Here is a 24,876-nt window from a genome sequence, read left to right as displayed (position 1 = left end):
AAATGATAGTTTTCCAAGGTTGACACACTTGATTGCACAATATGAAACCTATAAGCTCTTCTCTCTTCGTGCTAGGGTGCTGAAATTTAGAACATATTCTAATCACAAGAAGATAAACCCTCCCTAAAATTTTTTATCAAAACTGGTGCAGCAGTTCAAAAGTTCTCTTCAGCCCCGCATGCCCCCTTTAATAATTATGCGCGGATGGTGAAACATGATGAGCTGTTCCTCTGTATTTGGTTCTTCAGGTGCATCTATAGCTCAAAGACAGAAAAGCTCTTTGGCTTAAACAGTTTCAGAATGCCTTTTTGATCAGTGACTGTCACTACATCTTAGGCTAAATGAAGGCACAAGGTCCATGAATAAACCTGATAAACTCACCTATGGCAATGCACCTGTTATTGAACGGGTCCCAGGCAAAGTCCATGATGCTGGTCCCACAGATGAGGCTGGGAACAACTCCAGATTGTAGACGGCCTCTCTTGGACAGCTGGATGCACCACAAAGCGAGCGACAAGATATAGAATGCCGACAAAGTTCCTTCACTACTACAGCTGTAGATTAAATACAAGTTTATGTGACCAGCTGCTTCACCTTAGTGTTTTTACAGCCTGCTCCAGTCTCCTACAGACTGTAGCCAAAACAGTCAGCCAAAAGTGGGAGAACAGAATGAGAGCCACACCCTATGCATGCACTGGCCAGGAAGGCCAAGGTGACGGTGGCACTTGTCAGAGTGAAAAACCACTTCCTTTATTAGTGCTCACCCTGTGGGTGCTGTGCTTTATGTCACAACTAAATGGTACTGCAGGTTCTTGCTTTCCCTCACCTTGCTTCCACAAAGTTTATGCAGCTGAATCTCATTTTAACGAAGTTGCATCTGACAAAAAGATACTTTAGTTATTGGGGCCGAGGATATAAAATAGCGGCGCCTGTTATTAGCGCCTGAATGACGTGAAAATTGGGTAATGTGCCGGAGCACCTGCTTCAGTGCCATCACATGCTTTGTTTTTCGTCGTACTGCCCTGGTATTTCGGTTGGTTGTATAGTGAAGTCTAGAAGAAATCATTTTTCACTTTAGTGTCCCTTTAAGTTACATTCTTCTTTTTTTTGCAGCAGCAGCAGCAGCCGTGCAACACTAGGAAAGTCGACAAACCGCCTCGCAAATAAAAGCGAATGCATGGGATAGCAACACACTGGTTCACGGTTGCAATCTTTTAGACACACCGTACGGTGGCCTCTCGTTCCAGATGCCGTTTGTTGACACACATCGGTTTCTTTTTGTAGCTTCGAGCAACCAGTCACAAGACTAACTTTGGGTTTACACGTAGGGCATGACAGTGTCATGGCCAGTTGCATGCATTTGCATGGACAGCAGATGAACGAGAAGGGAGTGGGGGAGCGTCGCACTAACTTGTTGTGACTTTCTAAATTTCAGAATCTGACAGGTGGTAAATAATGCTAAACCTGACATTGAAACAGAGAGGACGATGCCTGCTCTTAACCGTCGGCACCAGCTATGCACGGAATGGTGATCATGTCACATAATCCACGGTCCTTTTGCCTGTCGTGCAGATTGGCCTTACGATAACCCACCTGCCATGAGGTTGGGATAGCCCTTCTGTATTTTGGAGAGAAACTGTAAAAAGCTTTCTACACAATAAATAAAAGATTGCCGCAACACACAGGTGCACTATTAAACTGAGAAGCTCACTGCACTATGCAATAGAAATTCTGTTGATAAAAAAATATTTTCCAGATCTTCATATACCAGAACTGAGCTGTAATCACTGCTGGCATACTAATTTGGTGTTTCCTTGAATAAGAGTATACCATACTGTATATCTTGATATCCATGTACATAAGTTACTGCTAGCTTGCAACATGTTTTTTATGCAATGCTAGAAGACTCCCAAGCATGTGCAGCACTGTTTTGTTGCCCAAAATTTCTAGGCATTAAATTTTGTGGAACTTTTTCTAATATTCGTTATTCAATTGAATATTTGGCTTTTTTTTTTCTTCATTCGATTCAATAGTCGATTCGAAGTCTACTGTTCAGTATGCGCACACCCCTAGTTATAAGTGTACTGGTTTCATGCAACAGTGCTTGTTCTCTGTTTTGATTTTACGGTTTTATATGATGTATGAGATTAGCCAGTGTTATTCCCTGTCAGTCTACCTACCATTGCAGAAATAGAAAGCACGGCAGCGTCTACAGAAGCTCAACGATTGCTAAATGCCAGTGGCATATAGCCGATACCACATGTAACAATGTAATCGTAACACGTGTAACGATATATTGGTTATAACGATGAGTCGACTTCAGAGTATCAACTTATGCATTAGGCCTATGAGAAAAAAAAAACATATACAGTCGCCGACCGTTTATTCGGACCTCATGGGGACTGCGGAACTGTCCGAGTAAAGAGGTGTCCGAAAAAGCAGATCAAGAAAAAAAAAAAGAGATCCTTTATTTCCACGCACTTATTCGGGCTCGGCAGTAGGCTTGAAGAAATCGTGAATGCGCCGTTTCACGCTGTTCCGTTTACGCGCAATCAGATAAGCCTGAATCTCGGAGAGGGTCGTACAGTCACTATAGGAGGCTGAAACCACAGTCACTGCTTGTACACGCTCCGCATGCGACGGCAGTGTAGCGCATGGTGCGTCATCTTCCGACTCAGAGTCATCGTCCAGCGGTGCAGCAGAAACCTGACGAATGATCTCGCCGTCGATGAGTTCTGCACATGTCAGTACAGCAGTGTCAGCACCTTTGAAACTGTCAAATGAGATGGTGTCCAGAATCGCAATGCAACCACTGCGCAGGCACTGTCGGCGCCATTAGACACTTGACGCAATGTTTCCGTATGCCATGTTGGATCACCGCAACCTCGACACAGCACACAACGCAAACATCACCATGCCCTCACGTTGACCAGTCGCACAAACGAAAAACGTGGCCCACTCACAGCGTCGCGCATGAAGAAAGAAACAAATGAGCTGCTGCATTGTCTTGACATTGCTTACTAAGCTGAGACCGAAACAGCTGTGGCCGTAAACTAGGTAGAAACAATGATGAGCGGAAATTTGCAGTAGCGCCACTTCGTGGGGCAGCAAGGAGGCTCTGTTCAAAACAAAAATGCCGTTCAGCAAGTCGAACCATGCACCGGTCAGAGTTGGTGCATGGTGCATGTGCCGTTACCCCGATGCTCACAAAATGCTTAGCAGAGAACAGCAAGCGATCTACAGGCAGATACAGGCAGGATCCTTCCCGCACCCTTACATTCAAAACAAGATGTACCCAGAAAGCTTTGTTGGAAGTTGTTCATTGTTCCTGCGGATTAGGATTCTTTCTACCTTGACCACATTTTGGTCCTGGAAACCTTCAAGCAGCTCTTCGTTACTAAGGTCCAAGAAGTCGTCTTCAGAGATTACTCCACGGCTCGTGTTCATGGTTCGATGTGCCGACACAGTGACACAGGTTTCCTTTGTAGCAATTGCTACGAACGGGTGGATGTCTGATTTTCCCTTTATTCATTACTTCTCTCCACCTTGCGGGTTTCCGCAGAACTACTACGTCAGTGACTGCTACATCGCCAATGCATTTCAAGTCATTAATTTTGTCATGTTGAGTTTTATCCTTCAATTCAAGGAGCAGGTCTCCATTGGACATCTTTGTGGCTTTGTAGCCAGGTCCTATAGTGTTTGCGAGGCATTTCGCCACCAAGAAGGGGGAGAATTTACGCACGCTCTTGTTGCCTTCACTGCGGATTACTTGGTACTTAGAGAAGTGTTCTCGATCGTTCTTCAAAAAGAATTGAAACGCTGCATCGGTGTGCCCTCTTTTTAGAGAGCGATCAAGGGAAAGTGGTTTACTAGAAGCCATATAGGGGTCTTGAGTTCGGCAGCAGCGCCAACTGCCTACCACCGAGCATAACATGGGGACGAAGCAAGTCTTACGAGTAAGACAAGCCCTCGCCATTTGCAAGGTGCTACTATAACCCAATCTGGAGTACCCAAGGTTGGCCACCCACACAAGGTTAACCCTCGCTGCCAGGACAGTCGAAAGTAAATAGAAGAGATGAGAAGACAGGAAAGATTGAAAGGAAGAGAGAAAGACGCAGAATGGAGAGGGGGACAGGAAAAGGCAACTGCCGATTTCCCCCAGGTGGGTCAGTCCGGGGGTGCCGTCTACGTAAAGCTGAGGCCAAAGAGGTGTGTTGCTTCCGCCGAAGGGCCGTAAAGGTCCAAACACTCTGCATCGGCTCAACCCCCAGGATCCCCTTTTTCCCCGGACACGGCAAAGCCGCGCGTGGTTAGACAAAGGAGGGTCCAACCCCCATGTGCTCGAGTATGTGGTGTCTCAACACACCAAACGCCTGCTGATGCAGACGCCCCTGCGGGGGAGGTTTCTGGGATGGTATTTCAGCAGTCCACGTTGACTTAATATTAACCTTTAGTGTCCCTTTAAGCGACATTAGCCAGGTGCTACACCATCTGCTAATAAGGTCAAGATCATTTTGAATTTTTACGTTGTCAACAGTACTTACAATTTCTCGGTAAATTATACAATCATCAGCAAAAATACGCACATGAGAAGATATCTTATTCGGTAAGTTGTTAATATATATCAGGAAAAGTAGTGGAGCGAGGACACTGCCCTGTGGCACACCAGAGGAAACGTAAGAGAGCGGGGAGGAAAAATTGTTAACCACGGTGAACTGCTGCCAACTGGTTCTGAATCTAAGATAGCGTTAGTGAACCTAAGGACAAAGAAGACAGTTTAGAAATTAGTCCGCAGTGAGCTACGCGATCAAAGGCTTTTGAAAAATCTAAAAACATGCAGTCAGTTTGCTGGTTTTTGTCCAGATTAAAATATAATTCAGTCGTGAACTCAAATAGTTGCGTGTCGCACAATAAGGCCTTCCTAAATCCATGTTGGTTCGCGAAGAAAAAGTTATTATTCTCTAAATGATTGTAAATATGGGAGGTGATTATATGTTCTAGCATCTTACAGCAGATGGAAGTAAGTGAAATGAGTCTTTAGTTTAGTGGTGTATTTCTATTGCCACATTTAAAGATGGGAATGATCTTCGCGATTTTCCAGTCTTGGGGAAGCATTCCTGTCGATAGCAATTGCCAGAATATATGAGATAATATTTCACTCGAGACTGATATCGTGTTTTTTAGTATCTTTGAGTTTATGTCGTCAATGCCTGCTGATGTGGACACTTTCAGATTATTTATAATGGATGCGATGCCGTCTAAATTAATGTCGATGGGCTGTAAAAAAGGGTAGTCAAGATCAGCTACCTCAGGAATGTTTGAATCGCCTTCTATGGCGTATACTGAAGAAAAGAATGAATTGAATGCGTTTGGACAGTCGTGGTCTGGAATTGGAATGTGGTCGTTGTCATGCAAGATGATGTTTCTGTCCTGTCGCTCCAGACACACTAACTTCCAAAATTTTTTTGTGTTAGTTCTGAGCAGGGATGGCAAATCGTGCAAGAAGTACTTATCTCGAGCAGCGCATACTCTAGAGCAGTAGCTTTTCAAAAAGTCGCTGTATTTTTTCCTAGATATTGGAGTGGATGCGCGTTTTGCGGCTGCGTACCATCGCTTCTTTTTATTTCTCAATTTGTTAAGTGACTTAATGAACCACAGGTTTCGTTTATAATTTGTTATTTTAATTGACCGAACATGTTGACTAACAAGTGTTATTAACTTGTTTTTGAACAAATCCCAGTTGTCTTGAATTGTTCAGTTACTGAAAGAAGGAAGTAATACACTAACAAGAAATGTTTCAAGTTTTAATAACACTGTAATTTCCTCTGTTATAGTCGTGAATTATCTTAGTTGTGGCACCAGAAAAACGGGACGGGACTTTAAGGTTTACTTGCATTAATTTATGGTCACTGAAACCATCTAAATACGTTATTTTTTCACCAGTATTAGGGATCGTTGTCAATACTAGATCCAGTATATTGGAATCACGAGTGGGCTGACTTATGATCTGTGACAGGTTGAAATCCTGTGTTAAGGCAATGAATTCTGAAGAAAGGCGGCAGGTCAATGACAACTGCTTCCAGTTTGTGGAAGGAAGATTAAAGTCACCGAAGAGAAAAATACTTTCAGCCGGACAAGCCCTAACGGCGTGAGTTGTGCTGTTTCGCAGGTCGCTAACAAACAACACACTTGAGTCAGGAGGACGATAACAGCAACCTAACAATAATTTTTCAAAACGAGTCATGCATGCAACCCAGACAATTTCTAGGTTAGTGTTGGAATCAATTAAATAAGATGTTACCGTCTTCCTAATGCCTATAAGTACGCCTCCACTTCGTCTACTAGTGCGATTACATCGGTAAATATTATACGTGGTATGTATGGTACTTAGTTCATTGTCTGAAATGTCAGGATGGAGCCATGTTTCCGTGAAGATGATAATGTCAGAACCTGTATCGTCTAGGAAAGAAGAGACTTGATCTAGCTTGCGCACAAGGCTTCGAATATTAGTAAATGACATTGATAGTGACGGTATGATCCGAGGTTCTGGTGCCTGCTGGCAGTCATGGGTTCAAGTGCTATGCTTCAGCTATCTGCTCAGCTGCACTACTGTGCTAGTGACACCGTCGTACACGTAGGTTGTGTCATCTATGTGCATTCTGTCGTCGCTGAGCTTGAAATACTTTTTTTTCACTTTCGCAAATTCAATCAATTTTCTTCTTGCTTCTCGTAGCTGGGGAAAAGTCTTCTCGTATTGAAAACCCAGAGCCCTTAAGCTTTCGCACAGTGACAAGATGCATTCTTTATCCTAAAGAAAGGTCAACTTTACTATGATGAGTCTCTTTTTGTTATTGACGTGCTTGCCTAATCTACGCAACCTTTCGAAGTGCGTGCCTGATAGGCTTAAGTCAAGTTTTCCAGCACGCCAATTTTCTGCTCAGACGCAGCCCAGTCCTCTTTTTCGTCGTCGGCTATGTTAAAGAAGAGCGGGTTTTAGCGTCGCATTCTATTCTCAGTGTCATCGCACCGTGAAGAAATTTTGGCCAATCGATCAGATACACCGCGAAGGAAACCCGCACCTTCTCTTGTAACAGCCGAGCTTCCGGATGCGGGAGTATCGACCAGCGCGGCGATCTTGGCATTCAGCAGCTTGATTTCACCTTCAGTGGCCTCCTGTTTTTGTTTTGAAATTTTTAGTTCAGCGAGTAGTGTTACCTGCTCGTTTTCTAGCTTTTGAAACTTGTTTATAACTGCCGTATTACTGGCTTTGACACTAGTTAGCTGAGAAAGCAAGTGTGAGTGCCCTTCTAATTTCTGAATAGCCTCTAGTACTGCAGCAAAAGCTTCTTCTTGAGCCTTAGTCATTGGTCCAGGATTTGTTTAAACGTCTCCCGGCAGCATCAATGTTATTGTAGACAAGGCATAGCACATTTTACCAGTTAGTGTTCCCACACTTGACCCCTTAATGACCCTAATAGTGACTCCTTTGGTGACAGCATGTCTCGGCGGAGTTTAGGGGACAGCGAATGCATTGAACCCAAATCATTTCCCATCGAAAACGTCTATTTTAGACCTGGCCTCAGAATATTTGCAAGCAGAAACAGTAGCTCATGTCTGATTATGGTATTTATTCTATTCTAATGTGCACTCTTTTTCCAATTTTTTCGTGGGACATTGGGCCTTAAATTGCCTGCACAGTGTAATCGGATACAAAAGCAAGACCGTATTTGCAATGGTTGTATGCTTTGCTGCATAACAGGGCTGTATTGGGGCGAAATTGGCTTTAAAAGTCATGCAGCAAAGCTGACTTCAGAAAACCAGCCTCCATTGTGTAACACATATTAAACCTTGCCCATTTTTCTTACTGAAAAATCGGGTGCGCATTAGATTCTTGTCTACTTGTGTGCATTAGAACTTGTCTACTTTGTTTAAGATGTTTAATGTCATTTATGCACTAGTTTTCTACTTCAGACACATAGAAAGTGGGCATGTTAGAATAGGGCAAATACTGGTAGATGAGTCAGCTGTGTGTTCTCGCGTTTCTTCTGCATTTTAATTTGACCCGCGAAATAATGCAATCAATTTTGATGGTCCCGTCAAGGTCGAACTAACAGAAGCCGACTGTAAATTGAGATCGAATTATTGAGCATTTGCTGTAGTTTCCCATACAAACTCACTGCTCACCTGGATTACAGGCTATGTGGCAAATTAGCAAGAAAACTTGTGTAAATTTTGTGCTCTGAATAGTTCTTGGCTGTGCATAGCTTCGCAAAGCATGTGCTATAATACATTATGGCCTACCTCCAGGATTGCCAGATGGCCACCAGAGATGGCCAGGGGCAGGGCAATGCGCTCTGTGTTTGCACGGAAGCCTTCACTCTCGCCGGGCAGTGTCTTGCACATGGGCGGAAGGTTGGTGATTTGAGTATTCCGGTTGCCCACTGAGCCATTCAGGTGCCGGTACTTCGATACCCGCACTGCACAGGGGACAACGATGCATCAGCAGTCCCATCTTCAAAATAATGCATCTCAAGGCACAAAATTCTTTGGCAAACGTAAATGCAACACCACGGGCAACTTTCCTATATGTATGCCACATAGAACAGCCAAAGGTAGAACAGTTGGCTTTCTCACTCAGATCTAGCAATCAACAGTTGTTGAAGACGATGGAGCCAACACGCCAACTTGTCTCCATCAGCCCTTTGACAGCATATGCACAAATTAATTAAACCAATCCTTTCTGTATTGTGGAGTTTTCACTCGCACAACAGCACACTGTCAATTTCAGACCAACCTTCAACCGAAGCTTGACTTGCAGTCTGATCTCTTACATTTTGAACACTGCCGGTGCAAGTGCCCTAATTCATTATTGTACAATACAATGCAACACTCCACAATACTGTACAGCAACTGAACAAAGCATGTGGAACTCCACTGAGCACATACAAGACCACCTTTCTTTCACAGAAAAGCATATCAAATGCAATAATCAAGTATCGGGAGGCTTCTGCATGCTCTCTGACCTAACAACCATTGCTTCACGAGCCTAAACAATACAGTAAAAAAAAAAAAAACAGGTACCTGCTGCAAGAAAAACAAATGTTCCTTGTACATAAGAAACTTACCTGTTTTTTGCATTTGTGAAACTACTGTTTTCCTGCATAGCATGAGCATCACTAGGGCTAGTATTGATGCCAACAAAGCTTTATAATAATATTCTTTTGCATGATCTGACTTACAAAATTTGGGAACTAGGAACAAGGTGCGTATATTGTATATTTAAGATTTTTTTTTCACTCTCGGTATTTGTTACTAAAAATAGAAAACTACCGTAAAATCCCAAGAGATGCCCCACCCCCGAAAATAACCCACCCCTGACTAAGCTCCCAGCTTAAAAAGCTGAAGTTACTCATCTGAAAGTTACCCTTCACACTGAAAGTTAACCCACATCATATTTTCACTCGATTTTCTCTCAATCTTAGTGGGCTATTTCTCAGGATCTTACGGTATTACTTTCATGCCTGTTACTTGAGCTGCTTCTTTGAAGTGCCACATAGGAATTATCAGAAATTATCAGAGGTATTATTACTGCTAACTATTCAATCGAAATGCCACTGATCAGTCTAGTATAACTTTATGTATTGCAATATATGTTGCAACTAGTGCGTCTTAAAATAAAATGTTAAAACATTACACCACTGAAAATTAGAACATTTCTAGCAGTAACGAAAGAGTTAACACATTCCTGCATCTTATGCATCATCAAATGCACACAGTGGTGAATCACATCATGGATCTCCCAGTCAGTCTTTAGTCCATAAATGTCGGTATTTTCCTGAAGCGCAACAAACTTAATTTCTAACACATTAGCAGACATTCAAATGCTACTTATAGGTGATAAAATGCAGAAAATTTTTCAAACTATTGATTTAATCAAAATGCAAACAAAAATTAATATTTATGCTAAATAACACTTTTAAAATGATAATTAGCATTCCTCAGACAACATGAACTCTTCATCGCTATTATTGTCTCATGAAGACAATTAATACCGTATTTATTCGAATCTAGGCCGATAGTTTCTTTTTTTTTTTCAAATAATCATATTCCAAACTTTAGCGTCGGCTTAGATTCAAGGATTTTAAAAAACGTGCCAGTTTTTAATTGAGACTGCTAAATATGGTGCATAGCTAGCGCCATCTAGAAAAGTCAATATCGCAGCCACTACTAGCCGTGCCAGTAACCAATCGTACACAAGCGAGGTTGCTATTTTGACATGTGTCGTGTCGGCCGTATCGGTGAGCGGCGTGGTGTTACCGCGATGGCACCAAGCAGGAGATGCCACTACAGTGCCACTTTCAAGCGAAAAGTTGTGATAGCCACAGAGGCATTGTCGAACCTTCAAGTGCTTGAATGTAATGCGCTTGACGGTACCGAAGATAGTGCACTGTTTGAAGGCGACAGTGACAAGGAACACAGCGACGAGTGTAGCAGCGACGACGACGTTTAATGAGCTCTGCACGTTCAGATTCAATAAATGCTGTTTGCATTTTGTGAACGTTGTCCTCGCTTTTTCTGTTCGGCCTACATTCGAGGTAATATATATTCTTTTGTTGGCTTCGGAATTTAGGGGGTCGGCTTAGAATCGGGGTCGGCCTAGATTCGAATAAATACGGTAATCAATGTCAAAGTACTGTCTGAATACAACTTTGTAAGAAGTTCTTGAATTTCTGCATCGTAAGAAAAAACAAAAATGCTGGTTTTGCACCGATCTACCATGTCAGAAAATGAGAGATGTGAGCCACATAGTTTATAAGCTCTGTCCCACCATGTGCTAATAAATAAAAACCTACCATACAATTGTCGCTTAACCAACTTCTGAGCAGATGGTGCCACCAGCCTATGGATGCTTCACCTTTGCAAATTGTCTCGGGCATGCCCAAGGGTATGCCTCAGTAGCCAGACAAGTATTATCAGGAACGGCACTTAAAGAGCTGAGGAACTTGAGATATGGGACCATAATTAGTTAGTTTCTTCTTATTCATAATAAAGTTTCTTCTTCTACTGCACATGCAGTAAGTGTAGTGGAAAATGCACAGCCACGTCACACAGCTGCCTGATACAGATCATTACTGAGAAAAAACATAAAAGGGAATGACCCCGATACATGCACACATACGTGCTGGCAGGGCCAACGAGCACACCAAGACATTTCAACTTCACTCTGTGCACATTAAATCAAATTTGAAGCACAGACTCAAGAAGAAGTGCTCCAAAATGTATGCCACACATTTGAACTATAAATGATAATTTTGAGGCATTATCTTGGCATGTATGAAGGTTGCTCAAGTTAAACCTGGATTTTGCATTATACAGACAAACCTCGATATAACAAAGGTGCACTTGCAACATGCAACAAAAAAACTTTGTTACATCATAAAACGGAAGTTTTAAAGTTTCAGCAGTAAAAGTATTTCATAAATTCCAGGACATTTCTAGTGAACAGAATCTCATCAGCAAGAACTGTAAACGTACAGCAAGAAGGTCGGGCCATAAAGCATGGTTATGAGCGCCAGCGGGTGCGGCGCAGATCAGGGCGAGAGCAATGCATCAGCATAGCTCACAGAATAAGAGATAAGTGAGCGTTACATTGCGCAAAGTCACAAGTCTCCGACGCCGTGGCTGATCATGCTTAGTGCCCACAGCCGTCATCAAATGGCGCTCACAAATTAAAAATGGAAGTTATAGGGGTATTACTCAGGCTCGCGCGTGCGCACCTGACCCTTCTCTGGATCGCACAGCGCCGATGGAGCGGCAGTCGCTCGCTAGCACTTTCGCAGCAGCCCTAGCAGTCAGAGCTGTGACCCCTAACCCGCGGTTCACAGTGAGTTGCGACCACGGCGGGTTCAGGCCAGGGGGGACAGGGTGAGTCTCGACCTAAGGTGTTTATTCACCTTAGAGTACAAGGATACCAACTGACAACAACAGCAACAACACATACAAATACAACACAACAACCACAGCGGCGGAGCATTCCGCACGTCTGGGGTGAAACAAACCGCACAATGTGGGAACCACAAAAGAGGCTGATAAGGGTTCAGCTCACCCAGAGTGGATCCGCGCTCGGGCCCTGGGGCGGTCAGTCGCACACAAAGGCCGGGCGCAACAGGGGGACGGCGTGCGGCGGTCTCAGCGGCTGAGTTGAGATGCGGCCTGTCGCAAGCTCTTCAGCCGAAAGACAACGGTGCATCGGGGGGAATAGTGCTTCTCCCCGAGCGGCGGAGAGGGAGTCTCCCCGGTTCCAAGAAAGGGAAAGGAGGGAACGGGGTGCCTTGGGCTGCGGCGTCGCTGCCAGGCGCGAAGAGCAGCGGGAGCGGCGAAGGTGCCCTCTCCCCGCTACCCTCCGCGAGCGAGCACGTGATTATCGCGTGATAACCGCGTGGCCGCTCCGGAGATATCAGGATGCGCGTGCGATCCCCACAAAGTGTGAAAAGATACCAATATTCGTCCTGATAAAAAGGAATGGCGCCATTCTGCCAGAAAGGCAGAGCATTGATAGCAATAGCAAAGAGACAACAAGTGAAAGTAAGGTTTATAGTTTTATAGGAGTCACGTGCGCTCAGGAAAATGTCAACAGATCTCACTCGATGACCACAAACACTTGCTGTCACAATGGGAGCGAATGCTTCGACCCTGTCACTGAAACTTCAGATTACGTGACCGCCAACACTAGACGCTCCAACCATCTTGGCTTGATTTTTACAATTGCTGCAGATTACCTCCAAAATACGGTGTGTGGTCCACGTATGGACAGCCATGCACAGCCACGGCAAGAATAAAAGGACACACACGCGCTAGGACGAGAGGGCAGATGGGTGCACGTATACTGCTCCCCCCTTTCTCCCCACCCCTCTTGCGCTGAAGGAATCCAGCTCTCGTGTTTCTCTAACCGCTTCAAGCTGCCGCGTGCTCCACGACTTCTGCAAGTTGCTTATCAATGCGACAAATGGCACTGCGGTGTTTCCTCCATACTGCGTCCCAGCAAGTCACCTTTGATGGCTTTTCTGCCGCTAAAACTTCTCATGCGGAAGGACACTTTCAAATAAACTTTGCCTCAACACACATTTTGATAGCTTTTTGGTAGATTTATCAATGATACAGGCTCCAAGTACGTGCTTGAAATGGTCGAAAACTTTATTAAATCAAACCCGTGTGACAAAATTACTTTGCCAAATTGGCAAAAACATACATGGTTTTAAATGGAACTATGATCGAGAAACAAATATAGTTAGTTACATTGCAAATTTTATTAAAACGAGGTTCATTATATCGAGGTCTGACTGTATACACACATACCAGTGCCATCCATTTGCCAGGCTTGTACAAGACATTTGTTGGCTATTATGCCGTCGTGCACTGATGTGTCACTTTGCAGCTGAAATGATGTGTTCACCAAGATGGTGGAAGGACCTGTGAGCGCAGCTGTGGGCCAACACATTGTAATGTAGTTTCTCACCAAGAAAGTCCAAAAACTGAGACAAAATCACACTAGACTTCAAGCTTAGAATGGCGATGAGATGCTAAGCAGTAGCACAATATTTGAGTGGTGCAAATGGTTACAAGATGGCTGAATGGATGTCAGTGGAAGACTGTGCCGGACGAGCTGGCTCGCCCGCAGGAACTCATGCCGAGAAATTTTTTTGATGAAGGCAGCCTCATTTAAGTTGATTTCTTTCCCAGGGATGAAATCACCAAAAGATAGTACGGCTGTGAGGTCTTCAATGTGTACGCAGTGCACTCGGGTGGAAACGACATGGCTCGCTGGTCCGCGCAGTTCTGCGAACAGCTTAATCACTCGCCTTCGTCTTTATTGGCTGCGTCAAAATCGTTCCTGGCCATGCGGTTTCTCAGCCTCACTTGAGTTCGCCACCGAAATAGAAGATGGCTGATCTGCCGGCAGATCATCGGCAATGCACGGCGTTGCCGGTGAAAAGAAAGCACACGGCTATAGACTTGGAAACTAAGTGCTTCTAACCGATGATGCAATCGTTGCGAACGTGCTTTCATCAGATAGCGACGGCGACGACGACAGCGATGATGCAGTAGGGCAGGCTGCCTCAGAGGAGCCCGGCAGATGATTCAGTCCCTCCAGGGCTTCATTTTCGCGAGGAACCTTCTGCTGCACTACGTCGAGCACCTAGATGCATTGGAGAAGGATGTCGGCAAGCTTCGCGTAAAGCATGCAAGGTTGATGGACATCGGCTTTTCTCGTGCAAGCAAGTGAGAAGTATGTGGCGAGAAGTATGTGGCGAGATGCTTGTGGCGATCTCTCCTCAGCATGTCTTCTGGATTTCTCAAGTTGACAGCTGCTGCGGCAGCCTTCTTGCAATGTTTCAAAGGGCCCTTTTGGGGCCACCAAAGCGATGCCTCGGCATTGCTCGCATGTCGCTTGCCACCCATGTGTACCTTACCTTTGCACTTGTTATAGCGTGCCACTCTTTAACACCGACAGCCGCAGCTTGTTTCACGCGATCAGAGTGCCCAAGAAGCAGTTAAACGAGTGAGCACAATCGGAAGCCAGATGGAGGAAGGTGGTGGGGAGGAGCACTGGTCTCCCCGCCATTAGTTTTCTCACATCAGTTCTGCCATCCCCCTATTTTGATTTTTTCATGCAACCCGGCTTTAACAATGATCGGTTATAACAATGGAATTTCCGTGGCACTTGAATAGTGTTATAAGTGGGTTCGACTATATTATTTGTTCGGAGCATGGGAAGAGTGCTCGGGATGCCAACACTTCACCAGTGACAACGAGGTCAAACAGTTCATGGCTGCGAGACAAGGAGAAATGTTTCTATGCTGCTGGCGCCCATGCGCTGTTGAAACACTAGGACAAGCGTTTCAATTTCATGGGTGATTAGCTTGAAAAATGAGATCACTTTCACATATGTAAACATGTTTCGTATTCCTGAAAAATAAAAAGTCCGGGATTGACTTGGACAGCCCTCATATCATTGTACATGCAGCACCTAAAGTGAATAATTCTATTTGTATTTGGTATTTGCACACTCTCAGCCTGATGGATCAAGTAAAGGTGACCTACCTTTGAAGCCACGTCCCTCGTTGCGCGATGGCTGCCGACGAACATGGGAAACAGTCCTGGGGGCAGCGGAGGGCCCCATGCTGGAGGCCATGGACGACCGGGTGCGGGGCGCTGCCTTGTGCAGGAACGATGCAGGGGTGTCCCCGTTGTGGCGGCCGTTGGTGCTCTCTTCCCAATGTGAAGCGCTGACCTTGGTACGTGGAGCAGGCTTGGGAGCCGGAATTGGCTGCATACATGCATAACCTCCAATCAGCGTTAACAACCATTTCTTGCAAATATCCCAACAGACCACCTAGAAATTCCTATGCAAGTTATAATAGAAAGGCTCTTACAACTATTCTCACATGAAACATACACACCCAGCAAATCAAAACATGACATGTAAAGTAAGAATTTAAGAATTAGCGTGCAGGAAACCCTCTCCCCCTCTTTTTCCATTCCCTGTATGCCTTAATGAGCCCTTACAGTGAGTCTGTGCACAGTTGAACGCTTCTGCGATGAAGTGGTCAGTATAACGAAGGAGTAATTCTGTCTTGGTTCTATAGTGAGCTGTGCGGTTCACAACCTTTACAACGAAGCAATCTGGGGTGTGAACGGAGATCGTTGTTCGGCACATTGTTCGGTTACAGGTGTGCGCGATTGGCCTACACCACACCAATATCGACAGTTGCGGGGCGCGGTCACATTTTTGGTGACGTCGAAATGACGACACGCTCCTGTCAATCATCTTGCAACCGAGCACGATGTATGCTAGGCGCTGAATGCAATGGGAGTTGTGAAGTTTGGGGCAACCATATGCCTGTTACGAGACCAGCTTTGCATGGCACCTCTGGTGGATTGGATTGGATCCAAATGGCAGCTGCGGCCGTGAGATGGCACGTTCGGATCTAATCTATAGTTTAATTCGAGAAAATGGCGCTTGCAATGAGAACTTCGGTTGTTGCATTGGTGTTGTTTGAGGAGGAACAAGAATGGTGGAGATGCGAAACGCGTTTGAGGAAATGGCAGAAAGCGAACTCGGGCGTCGCTTTCGTTTGTCAAAACAAATAGTGCGCTGGTTGTGCGGCGAACTCAACCCCATCATCGGGTGCCAGCGAGCCACTAGAATGTTGTTGTTGCCTCTTGAGAAGTTGCACCACTGCTCCCGTTGTTTCTCTTTTCTTTCTTCTTCTTCCTTTTTTGCTGTGGGCAACACCACCTAGGCACGATGCAGGGAAACTAATAGTTATAAATTGTAGTAGTAATACGTATTACTATTTGAGAACATGTTTAAGCTTGAGAAGAAAAAATATGTTTTTTAGATATGTATTTTATTAATTGGAACACGAGAAACATTTCATTTTGTAGTATACTGTCTGCAAGCAGACGACAAACGAGGGAAGTAAACTTCCAGGGAGTTTACCGCTTGCCGATTGGCTGCTCTCTCTGCCCTGTTCTCACAAATTTTGGATACTGCCCACTTTGCGATGTTGCAGACCCAAACAGAACGCGTATCGAACAAAGATTTTCGATCACGCCTCTGTATAACAAATCATTTCAGAGACTCCAAGCATATTGTTATAAATGCATTTGACTGTATAAGGCCAATGGTGGAAAGAGGGAAAGGGGAAGGCTTTTGCAGCACTCTGGGGAAGCTGGTGGGGCTCCCCAAGACCAGAAAGTTTGATAACCCCTGTGTCAGCTCATGGTAATTTGCTCAACCACCAATAAAACTGAAAATTATGACTATAGTAAAATCTTTTTGCTGTGGTGCAAAAATACCATCACATTCATTATTTCATTTCAGTGGCTTATATATGAATATGTGTGAGAAATTTATTCTTTACAGCATCCTTAGGAAGCTGCATGAACCAACTAGCCCTTGGATCATTTACAGGAAGACTGTGAAGTACAGCTGAGCTATAGGTGTGACACAGAACCTACACTGTCAGCCTTTTCAAACTCTAGAATTCATTCAACGTTACCACATTCACGACGACAAATACAGGGCAAATCGTAAACTTTGTTAGCGATGGTAATTACATCACAAAGTGTCTGCCATGGAGCCATGCTGCAGTGGTAAGCATGTGGAAAAAGAGGATAGTGTTTATCTGTGATCCAATCCGTTTGATGGTTAACTGTCTCTCAATTAATATAGGCTATCCGAAATAAATGTAATTCATTGTAGCGCTTGTTACGAACAATAACAGGCCGACATGCTTGTCGCAAACATTCCCTTTATTATCGCACTCCATGACTGTTCCGCCATGCTGTCCACATGCTGTCTATCCATGCATACCATACGCAACGTGCACACTGCACGCCACCCATGTCCTCCTCTCTCACTGCTGCACTCGCACCACCTGGTCCTTTCCCTGGAAACTACAGTCTACCAGGTGCGCGACCTCCGGGAACGGCACCTTTCCTCGCATCGCCTGGAGCTCTCAGTTCACTTACGCTGCCATTCTCTTCTCACACACTGCAAGGGCGTCTGAATTGGCATGTTGGTAATGTTGCATCTTTGGTTAGCAGTGCAATGATCTGCATGGGAAGTAAAAGAAGTGACGAGAAAGAGAGCTGTTTCCTGTCACTTCTCTTTTTTCCCGTGCAGATCATCATGCTACTAACCAAAGCTGCATCATTGTAACAGTTTTCGGTGTAGGTGACGCTTACAAAAGACAGATACAAAAACATAACACGTGAAATGAAATCTCTAGTATCCTGCACATCGTTGGTTTAGTACAGGAAACACACAGACCATGTTCTCACTTCGCCACATTCAGGAACATCACTTGCAGTACGTGCTTGCAGGTTAAAACCTGGACAGATACAGCAAAAGGAGTTCGGCTGCAGCCACATTTCTCCTTAGCATTACTTTTCATAATTACAGAATAGGCTGCCCAATCACAGCGAGGTCAAGGATGACTGTTGCAGCCCCTAGGCCATCCCACAAAAAGTGAAGTATTGAAGAGGGGGACCCAAGAAAAAGGTGGCAGCACCTTCTCTGGAAGAATCTGGCGGGCCTTGTCGTCCCCAAAGTCTTCACTGGAGTAATCGGCTGGTACCAGGCTGATGTCCTCCTCCTGGGGCACAGCAGCCAGCAGAGAGGGGCCCGACCCTAGCTTGTGTCCAGTCCGCACCAGCCCCTCCTTGGGCCTCTGGGCAGGGTCCAAGCTCACCCTAGGAATGGACTGCATGGACATCATCCATGGGTTCAATCCAGTGGTTGAGTTTGAAAAGACAGAACATAAGCCTGCCTTGCTACAGTGCAGCATAACTACAAGATAGCCTTGCAAGCAGCAGTAGGGTGCCCAGCTGACCCATTAGAAGACATCAGTGATATGCAAGTTGTTCCAAACATGAAATCATGTACACAACTGTCAAAGACTCGTATACACATTCAAGATTCCAGCAATGCTTGAACGACAAAACCGTCACAATGAACTGAGTAGAGTGCAAAATGGGAGAGCAAACTTTAATTGGCAATGTCACCCAAAGGCAAGGCATTTGATAAAGGCCCCTCAGAAAGCTGGCGTGAAGAGGTCCTCCGCCAGTGGCGTTGCAGGCATCGCATCTCGATGGTGCACAAGATGAAATTAAAGAAAACCAACTGGAATTTGTCAGCATCTGAAGAAAGGATTAGATAGGTTTACCTTTATGTTCAGTCTGTTTCCCTCAGACCAGAGTATTCAGCAAGGTGTGGCATGTACGCAGCTGCTCAACAGGAACGTTAATGTGCTTGTGCACCCAATGCTCATGCCATTGGTGGAAGACAGGGCGCTGTCCACGCTTCGGCTGAGCAGAGTGTTGTACATCCACTTGGCTTTGTCACCTTTGCAGCCAAACACACGGCATGTCGCTGGAAATCTGCTAACGCTCCATGTGTTGGTCCCGCATGTGTGCTGATACTGTCACAACCCAACAGCACTAACAGCACAGGCACAAATGTGCGTCTAGTGGTTGTGAATTTCTATCGCAACAAAACAAAGCAAGGTTCAAGTGGTGCATTCTACAGACATATTGTGATACAGAAAGACAGTACAGCATGGAAGGGTAAAAGACACTGCACCAACAGGCAGCAATGCAGCAGCCAACAGATCAACACAATGTCACATTTAACCATGCTGCAGTACTGTTGGGTACCAGATCGATTAATGCGGAGTGGAGCCACTCACATTTGACCAGCTTCTCAATAATTACAAACTCTGAAGCAACTGTTAAGATAATAGCTTATGATGCATAGAAAAAACAAAGGTAAAATGAGTGAGATCACAGCACTACAGCTAACACCAGGTGTGAAAATAAATACGGATGAAATCATCTGCGATCAGTGCTGGCTACAGTGACAATAATGACTTCAACAGCTACATTAGAGATATTTTTTCATCTGTACTGCCTGCTAGACAAGCTTTTGAAGCAAGCTTCATCATAACACCATCTCTTAACTTCAAAATGTTTCAGTGTACCATATCTTCCATGCCACACTATCTTTTACATACCTATATGGTTTACATGTTAAGAAGTATTCTGCTATCTCTATACCTGTTCCCACATTCCTGCACCTCAGTATACATCACCAAGCTATCCTTTAAGTAAAATCATACTATGCTATAATTCATATTTTGAGCATGAAATCGCATGAAAAGATCAATGATCCAAATACCGCTTCAGTTTACCATATTTTTCTTATATCCAAGCCAAGATTTTTCTGCTGAGTGGATTTGGTTTTTGTCTCCAGAGGTCAGGCATAAATGTGGCATCACAACCCTCTGAACAACAGACAGGCAAATCCTGTAAACAGTCGGTGTACAAAAGTCATCAAGACAAAAAATTCACTACGTTATAAACAGTATTTCATTAAAAGCAGAGGGGATATAAGAGAATCATACTAATGCCAAGGGAACACGAAAAACTTTGAATAAGGCGATATTCCAAATAAATAAGTTTCCTTAAAACGAAGGTTTACTGTAGTATATCATTACCAGGTCTGGAGTCGAATACATTAAAAGACAAAAAAGCCTTAGTGTACATTCCCCACAGCTCTTCAAACCAACCTGAAGCCATCTTGCAGATATCACAAACGCTAACCTCGAGCACTTCATAATGCTATTGTCCTAAGACACATTCTGTCAACTGTGCTCTGTTCAGAGCCTTCAGAACCTAAAATGATGATGAAAAGAAAAAAATCTTCTTAAGTTAAACATGTTGTGTTGGCATCTTCTACTTTGCACTTCATCATCAGTGACTGTATAACATGGCACTTCAACAAAGATGATGCAGACAAAATATAACTAGATATATATGATATATACAGCAGACTCTCCTTAAACGGAACCTCAAGGGACCAGAGAAATTTGTTCAGATTATTGGGAGTTCCATTTACTGAGACAACGCTGAATACGATTACATAAATACAAAACCAACCAACCATGAGGATGGTGTTCCGTTTAGGAGGCAGTTCCGTTTAAAGCAATTTCCATTCATCGAGATTCCAATGTATAAGATAAAGCAAATGAGCAACATAATATCAATGTTACCAGTAAAAAGGACAGTGAGCGCCTCCAAAGATGGGCCACAAGCACAGCGTCACTCTACAAGGAAGCCACAGCCTCGCACACAGGAAACCCCAGCGCCCAGGCACACGTACACAGTGCCGACAGATTGAAGATGTGCTTGCCTCAGACGGTGCAGTGTGTGCAGTGATGCATTCAGCAGACTGATCAGCTGCTCTACTCACACGGAACTAATCTCCCTTTGTATGCCCTTACTTATTTCACTGCATATGCAACTGTCGCCCCTCAAGGTGAACAAGCGCTACGCATGAACGAAACAAGGTCACCTCCGCAGTTATGAGGGTCTGGATCAAACTACTGCAAAGTGTCACTCATATCCACACATCCTGCTTTACGACCTTGTAGTGGAAACAACATCTTCACAATTTCAACAATGCTCCCATTTTGTTCCGGGCTGCATGCACTGAGCCTGCCACACACAAAACAGGATGTTAAAATAAACAAATGAGTCAAGACTAGCAGAGCAATAATGGTAAGATCCCCTAGATAAAAGAACAGGACTGCCAGCAGAAAACTTCAAAGAAGAAATACACAGCTTATGTCAGTCTAGAGGCACACCACTAGGGTGGAATACCTGATGGATGCAGCACAGACAATTGACACAACAGAGATGTGTACACACATAAGAAGACTAGAGTGAACACCAGGCCTCAAGCATGTCCAACTTCCTGCTTTCCATAAAAACAAAGTGCTCCAAACACCTTCCAAGAGGCTCATGGATGAATGACCAGCAGTGAGAATGTAATGTGAAAAAGACTGACAATCACTCCAGTGAAAACTGCAGGCCTACAATATACATGATGCAGGCAAGTGAGTGCCTACCTTGCAGGGCTTCTTAGCCAGCCAGTCAGACACGGTTGTAGCCGGGGATGGTGCCTGTGTGTCCGGAAAGACATCTGCATGGAAGTCCCTGTATGTCTGATATGTGGGAGAAAAGACAAGAGGGTAAGAAGACTGCTACCCTGGTGAGATAAAGCACAGGCAGGAACACATCTGCGAGAGTAAGTAGAACAAATCATTAGTACTATTTGATGTCATATGTCACATGTAGCAATACAGCAAAGACAAGTATTACTCTTCCTCTCCCTCAAACCATGTCAGGAAGAACCATAACAATATTTCCATGGAATAAACAGAGACAGAGGAGGACTGCTTAGTCTAAGGCAGCACAGTTTAATGGCACCCTAATGCATGAGAAGCCTTAACTCACATGTTTCCACTGTTCTTTATTCATAATTGTATATCTTGTTTCCATCTTCTGTCACTGATTTACATGACCCACTGCCTTCATACTTGAAGGTACAATGAATACTAAGAAAATAAAAATTTGTCAAGTGCTTTCCTTCTCTAGTTTTCAAAATGGGCACGAAAATGTATACAGAGAGTTTTGATGAGCAGAAACAATTATCCAAAAGCGGCAAAAAGGTACAACCAACTTTCTCACAATCCCCCACCCCCACCCCCCAATTTTCCCCCCCACCGATGTGCTTATCTACAGCAGCGCAATGATTGACACAATGAATGAATCTTTTTCTTGCAGACTACCGAAGTGTGGAAGTGGTGTTTTTAATTGTTAAATTTAAACTCTAATGTTAAAATCCACCAAAGGGGAGTGGAGTCGGATTTATGTTGGCCGCTTGCAGAACCCTGAAATACTGTTTGCAGAACCCCTTAGATACACAGAACCGAGTTTGGAAGTCCCCCGAGGTAGAAGATGGCATCATGCAAGTCCAGCAGTGCAAGTTAAATTCTTTATTTTTCCAAACATGTTTGGAATTACTTCCAGGGCTAAAAGCTGTGGTCAGCAGCTTGAAAGAGGCCCAGAAACCGGACATAAGGCATTGCTTTACTTCATGCACACGTGGTGCCTGACCTTGATGGTCATGCCAAGCCATGAACAGGTACACATAAGTGGGTGACCAGAGCATTAAAAATAACAAATTATCAGAAATAAGAAAAGCATAATACGTCCTACGAAATACTAAGAAGAAATGATGACGCAAAGAATAGAGAAAACATGTTAAAGTACTAAAGTATACAGTACTAGATAGCGTATTGTAAAATATACTAGCATAAATGGCAATGCAGGAAATACAGGAAATGTATCAGTAGGTAACAGAGCACTAAATAACACTAGCATAAATGGCAACGCAGGAAATACAGGAAATGTATCAGTAGGTAAGAGAGCATTAAAATAACAAAAATGCATTCAATAAACATAAAACAATTCAATGTGAAAATATTCACTGCATAAAACACTAGAACATACAACTAATAGCAGGATAAGTTTGCCCATGTCCAAACAATGTGACTGAATAAGAGCATAAATGAACATACACCAAAATAATTTAATTTAAAAACAGTTGACTTTGTAATGTTAACGTGGGCATTGCTATATTTTTGTATCTAATAAGAATTAATGGAAAGTTATGTTTCAAGGACTGTAATTTATAAAAGGTACAGAAATGTGATATCAGCCATAAGTCAATGCTACATGTGCGAATATCACTATACTGCTGAGGCAGTGTAACTGAAGTAATGAAATGCTTCAAAGTGGGTCAAGATACATAGAATGAGCGCAAAACCCATAATTCATACATCTACTGTACTTTCATAATGTATGACTGGAAATGATGTTCTGTCGAATATAAATAATCAATATTTGCAGTGTTTCAAATAACTTTCCTTTATAACAAATAAATCTTTGTAATATTTCTTTGTGTAGTAGTCAACCATATCCAGCAGCAATAATTAATATGTGAAGCAAATAGGGCAAAATAAGCTGCGTGTCATCATCATCATCATCAGCCTGGTTATGCCCACTGCAGAGCAAAGGCCTCTCCCATACTTCTCCAACTACCCCGGTCATGTACTAATAGTGGCCATGTTTTCCCTGCAAACTTCTTAAATCTCATCCGCCCACCTAACTTTCTGCCGCCCTCTGCTACGCTTTCCTTCCCCTGGAATCCATTCCGTAACTCTTAATGACCATCGATTATCTTCCCTCCTCATTACGTGTTCAGTATTTTTACATACTGCTCGTTTATACCCTGATTCCGCAATGCCTCCATGACTGCTGAGGTTTCGACTGAATCAAACGCTTTCTAGTAATCAATGAAAGCTATATATAAAGGTTGGTTATATTCCGCACATTTTTCTATCACCTGATTGATAGTGTGAATATGGTCTATTGTAGAGTAACCTTTACGGAATCCTGCCTGGTCCTTTGGTTGACAGAAATCTAAGGTATTCCTGATTCTATTTGCAATTACCTTAGTAAATACTTTGTAGGCAACGGACAGTAAACTGATCGGTCTATAATTTTTCAAGTCTTGGCGTCCCATTTCTTATGGATTAGGATTATGTTAGCGTTTTTCCAAGATTCCGGTACGCTCGAAGTCATGAGGCACTGCGTATACAGGGTGGCCAGTTTCTCTAGAACAATCTGCCCACCATCCTTCAACAAATCTGCTGTTACCTGATCCTCCCCAGCTGCCTTCCCCCTTTGCATAGCTCCCAAGGCTTTCTTTACTTCTTCCGGTGTTACCTGTGGGATTTCGAATTCCTCTAGACTATTCTCTCTTCCTCACCCAGAAAAATGAAATGACAATGATTCTCCAATAAAAAGCTATTTAGAGATTGTGCCTCACCATATTACCTCATAACTTGGTGCCAACAAACAGTGTGCTAGTTTTATGGAAGTTTTCAAAAGAAGCCTTTTCGTGCACTCTCGCAATTACTTGGGCAAGTTTGGCTCTCACAAATTAATCAACTACTGTATCTGTAACTGCATCTCCAAAGGAAACCTCCGATTTCTAGGACAGGAAACCGTGCACTGTTAGCTATAGTTCCTTACTTGGTATCTTGGGGGACAACAGGAGCATTTTTTGTCACTAAACACTGATGTTTTATACAAGGCTGATAACTTAGCAAGTTGGTATCAATTCCTAGTGGAAAAACAACACAAAAAATTAAGAAATGACCACAAGAAGGAACTGCAGTGGTGACTGCAGTGACGTCCCAATGGCAGTGGTGACGTCGCACGTCACCAGGGTGACGGTGAACAGCGTTGACGACTGGTTGGGGGCGTCAGGCTGCGGTCTGAAGCTGGCGAGCCACTCCTTCTACTATATTGACGGAAGGTATTCCAGGGTGGCACGCCTGTGGTGTTTGCAGTATCAGGGTCTGTCGGCCAACGGTCGTCATAACTGTCACTTTCAAA

General features: G+C 43.9%; 1 protein-coding gene across 2 annotated transcripts in view; it reads right to left on the bottom strand.

Annotated features, from left to right (window-relative positions):
* pod1 (coronin pod1) overlaps positions 1 to 24,876 on the bottom strand; it is a 164,953-nt gene that overhangs the window by 97,583 nt on the left and 42,494 nt on the right. For both annotated transcript variants that reach the window (XM_050182768.3, XM_055073344.2), the window contains exons 13-17: positions 21,477 to 21,572; positions 18,081 to 18,272; positions 15,103 to 15,328; positions 8,302 to 8,477; positions 382 to 490 (exon numbers count right to left, since the gene is read on the bottom strand). In XM_050182768.3, coding sequence (XP_050038725.2) covers positions 382 to 490; positions 8,302 to 8,477; positions 15,103 to 15,328; positions 18,081 to 18,272; positions 21,477 to 21,572 — 799 coding nt within the window. The remainder of the gene's footprint in view (positions 1 to 381; positions 491 to 8,301; positions 8,478 to 15,102; positions 15,329 to 18,080; positions 18,273 to 21,476; positions 21,573 to 24,876) is intronic.

This window comes from Dermacentor andersoni, chromosome 4 (assembly GCF_023375885.2).
Source record: "Dermacentor andersoni chromosome 4, qqDerAnde1_hic_scaffold, whole genome shotgun sequence".
NCBI classification, from domain to species: Eukaryota; Metazoa; Arthropoda; class Arachnida; order Ixodida; family Ixodidae; genus Dermacentor; species Dermacentor andersoni.
This window is presented reverse-complemented; position numbering and strand designations above follow the sequence as displayed.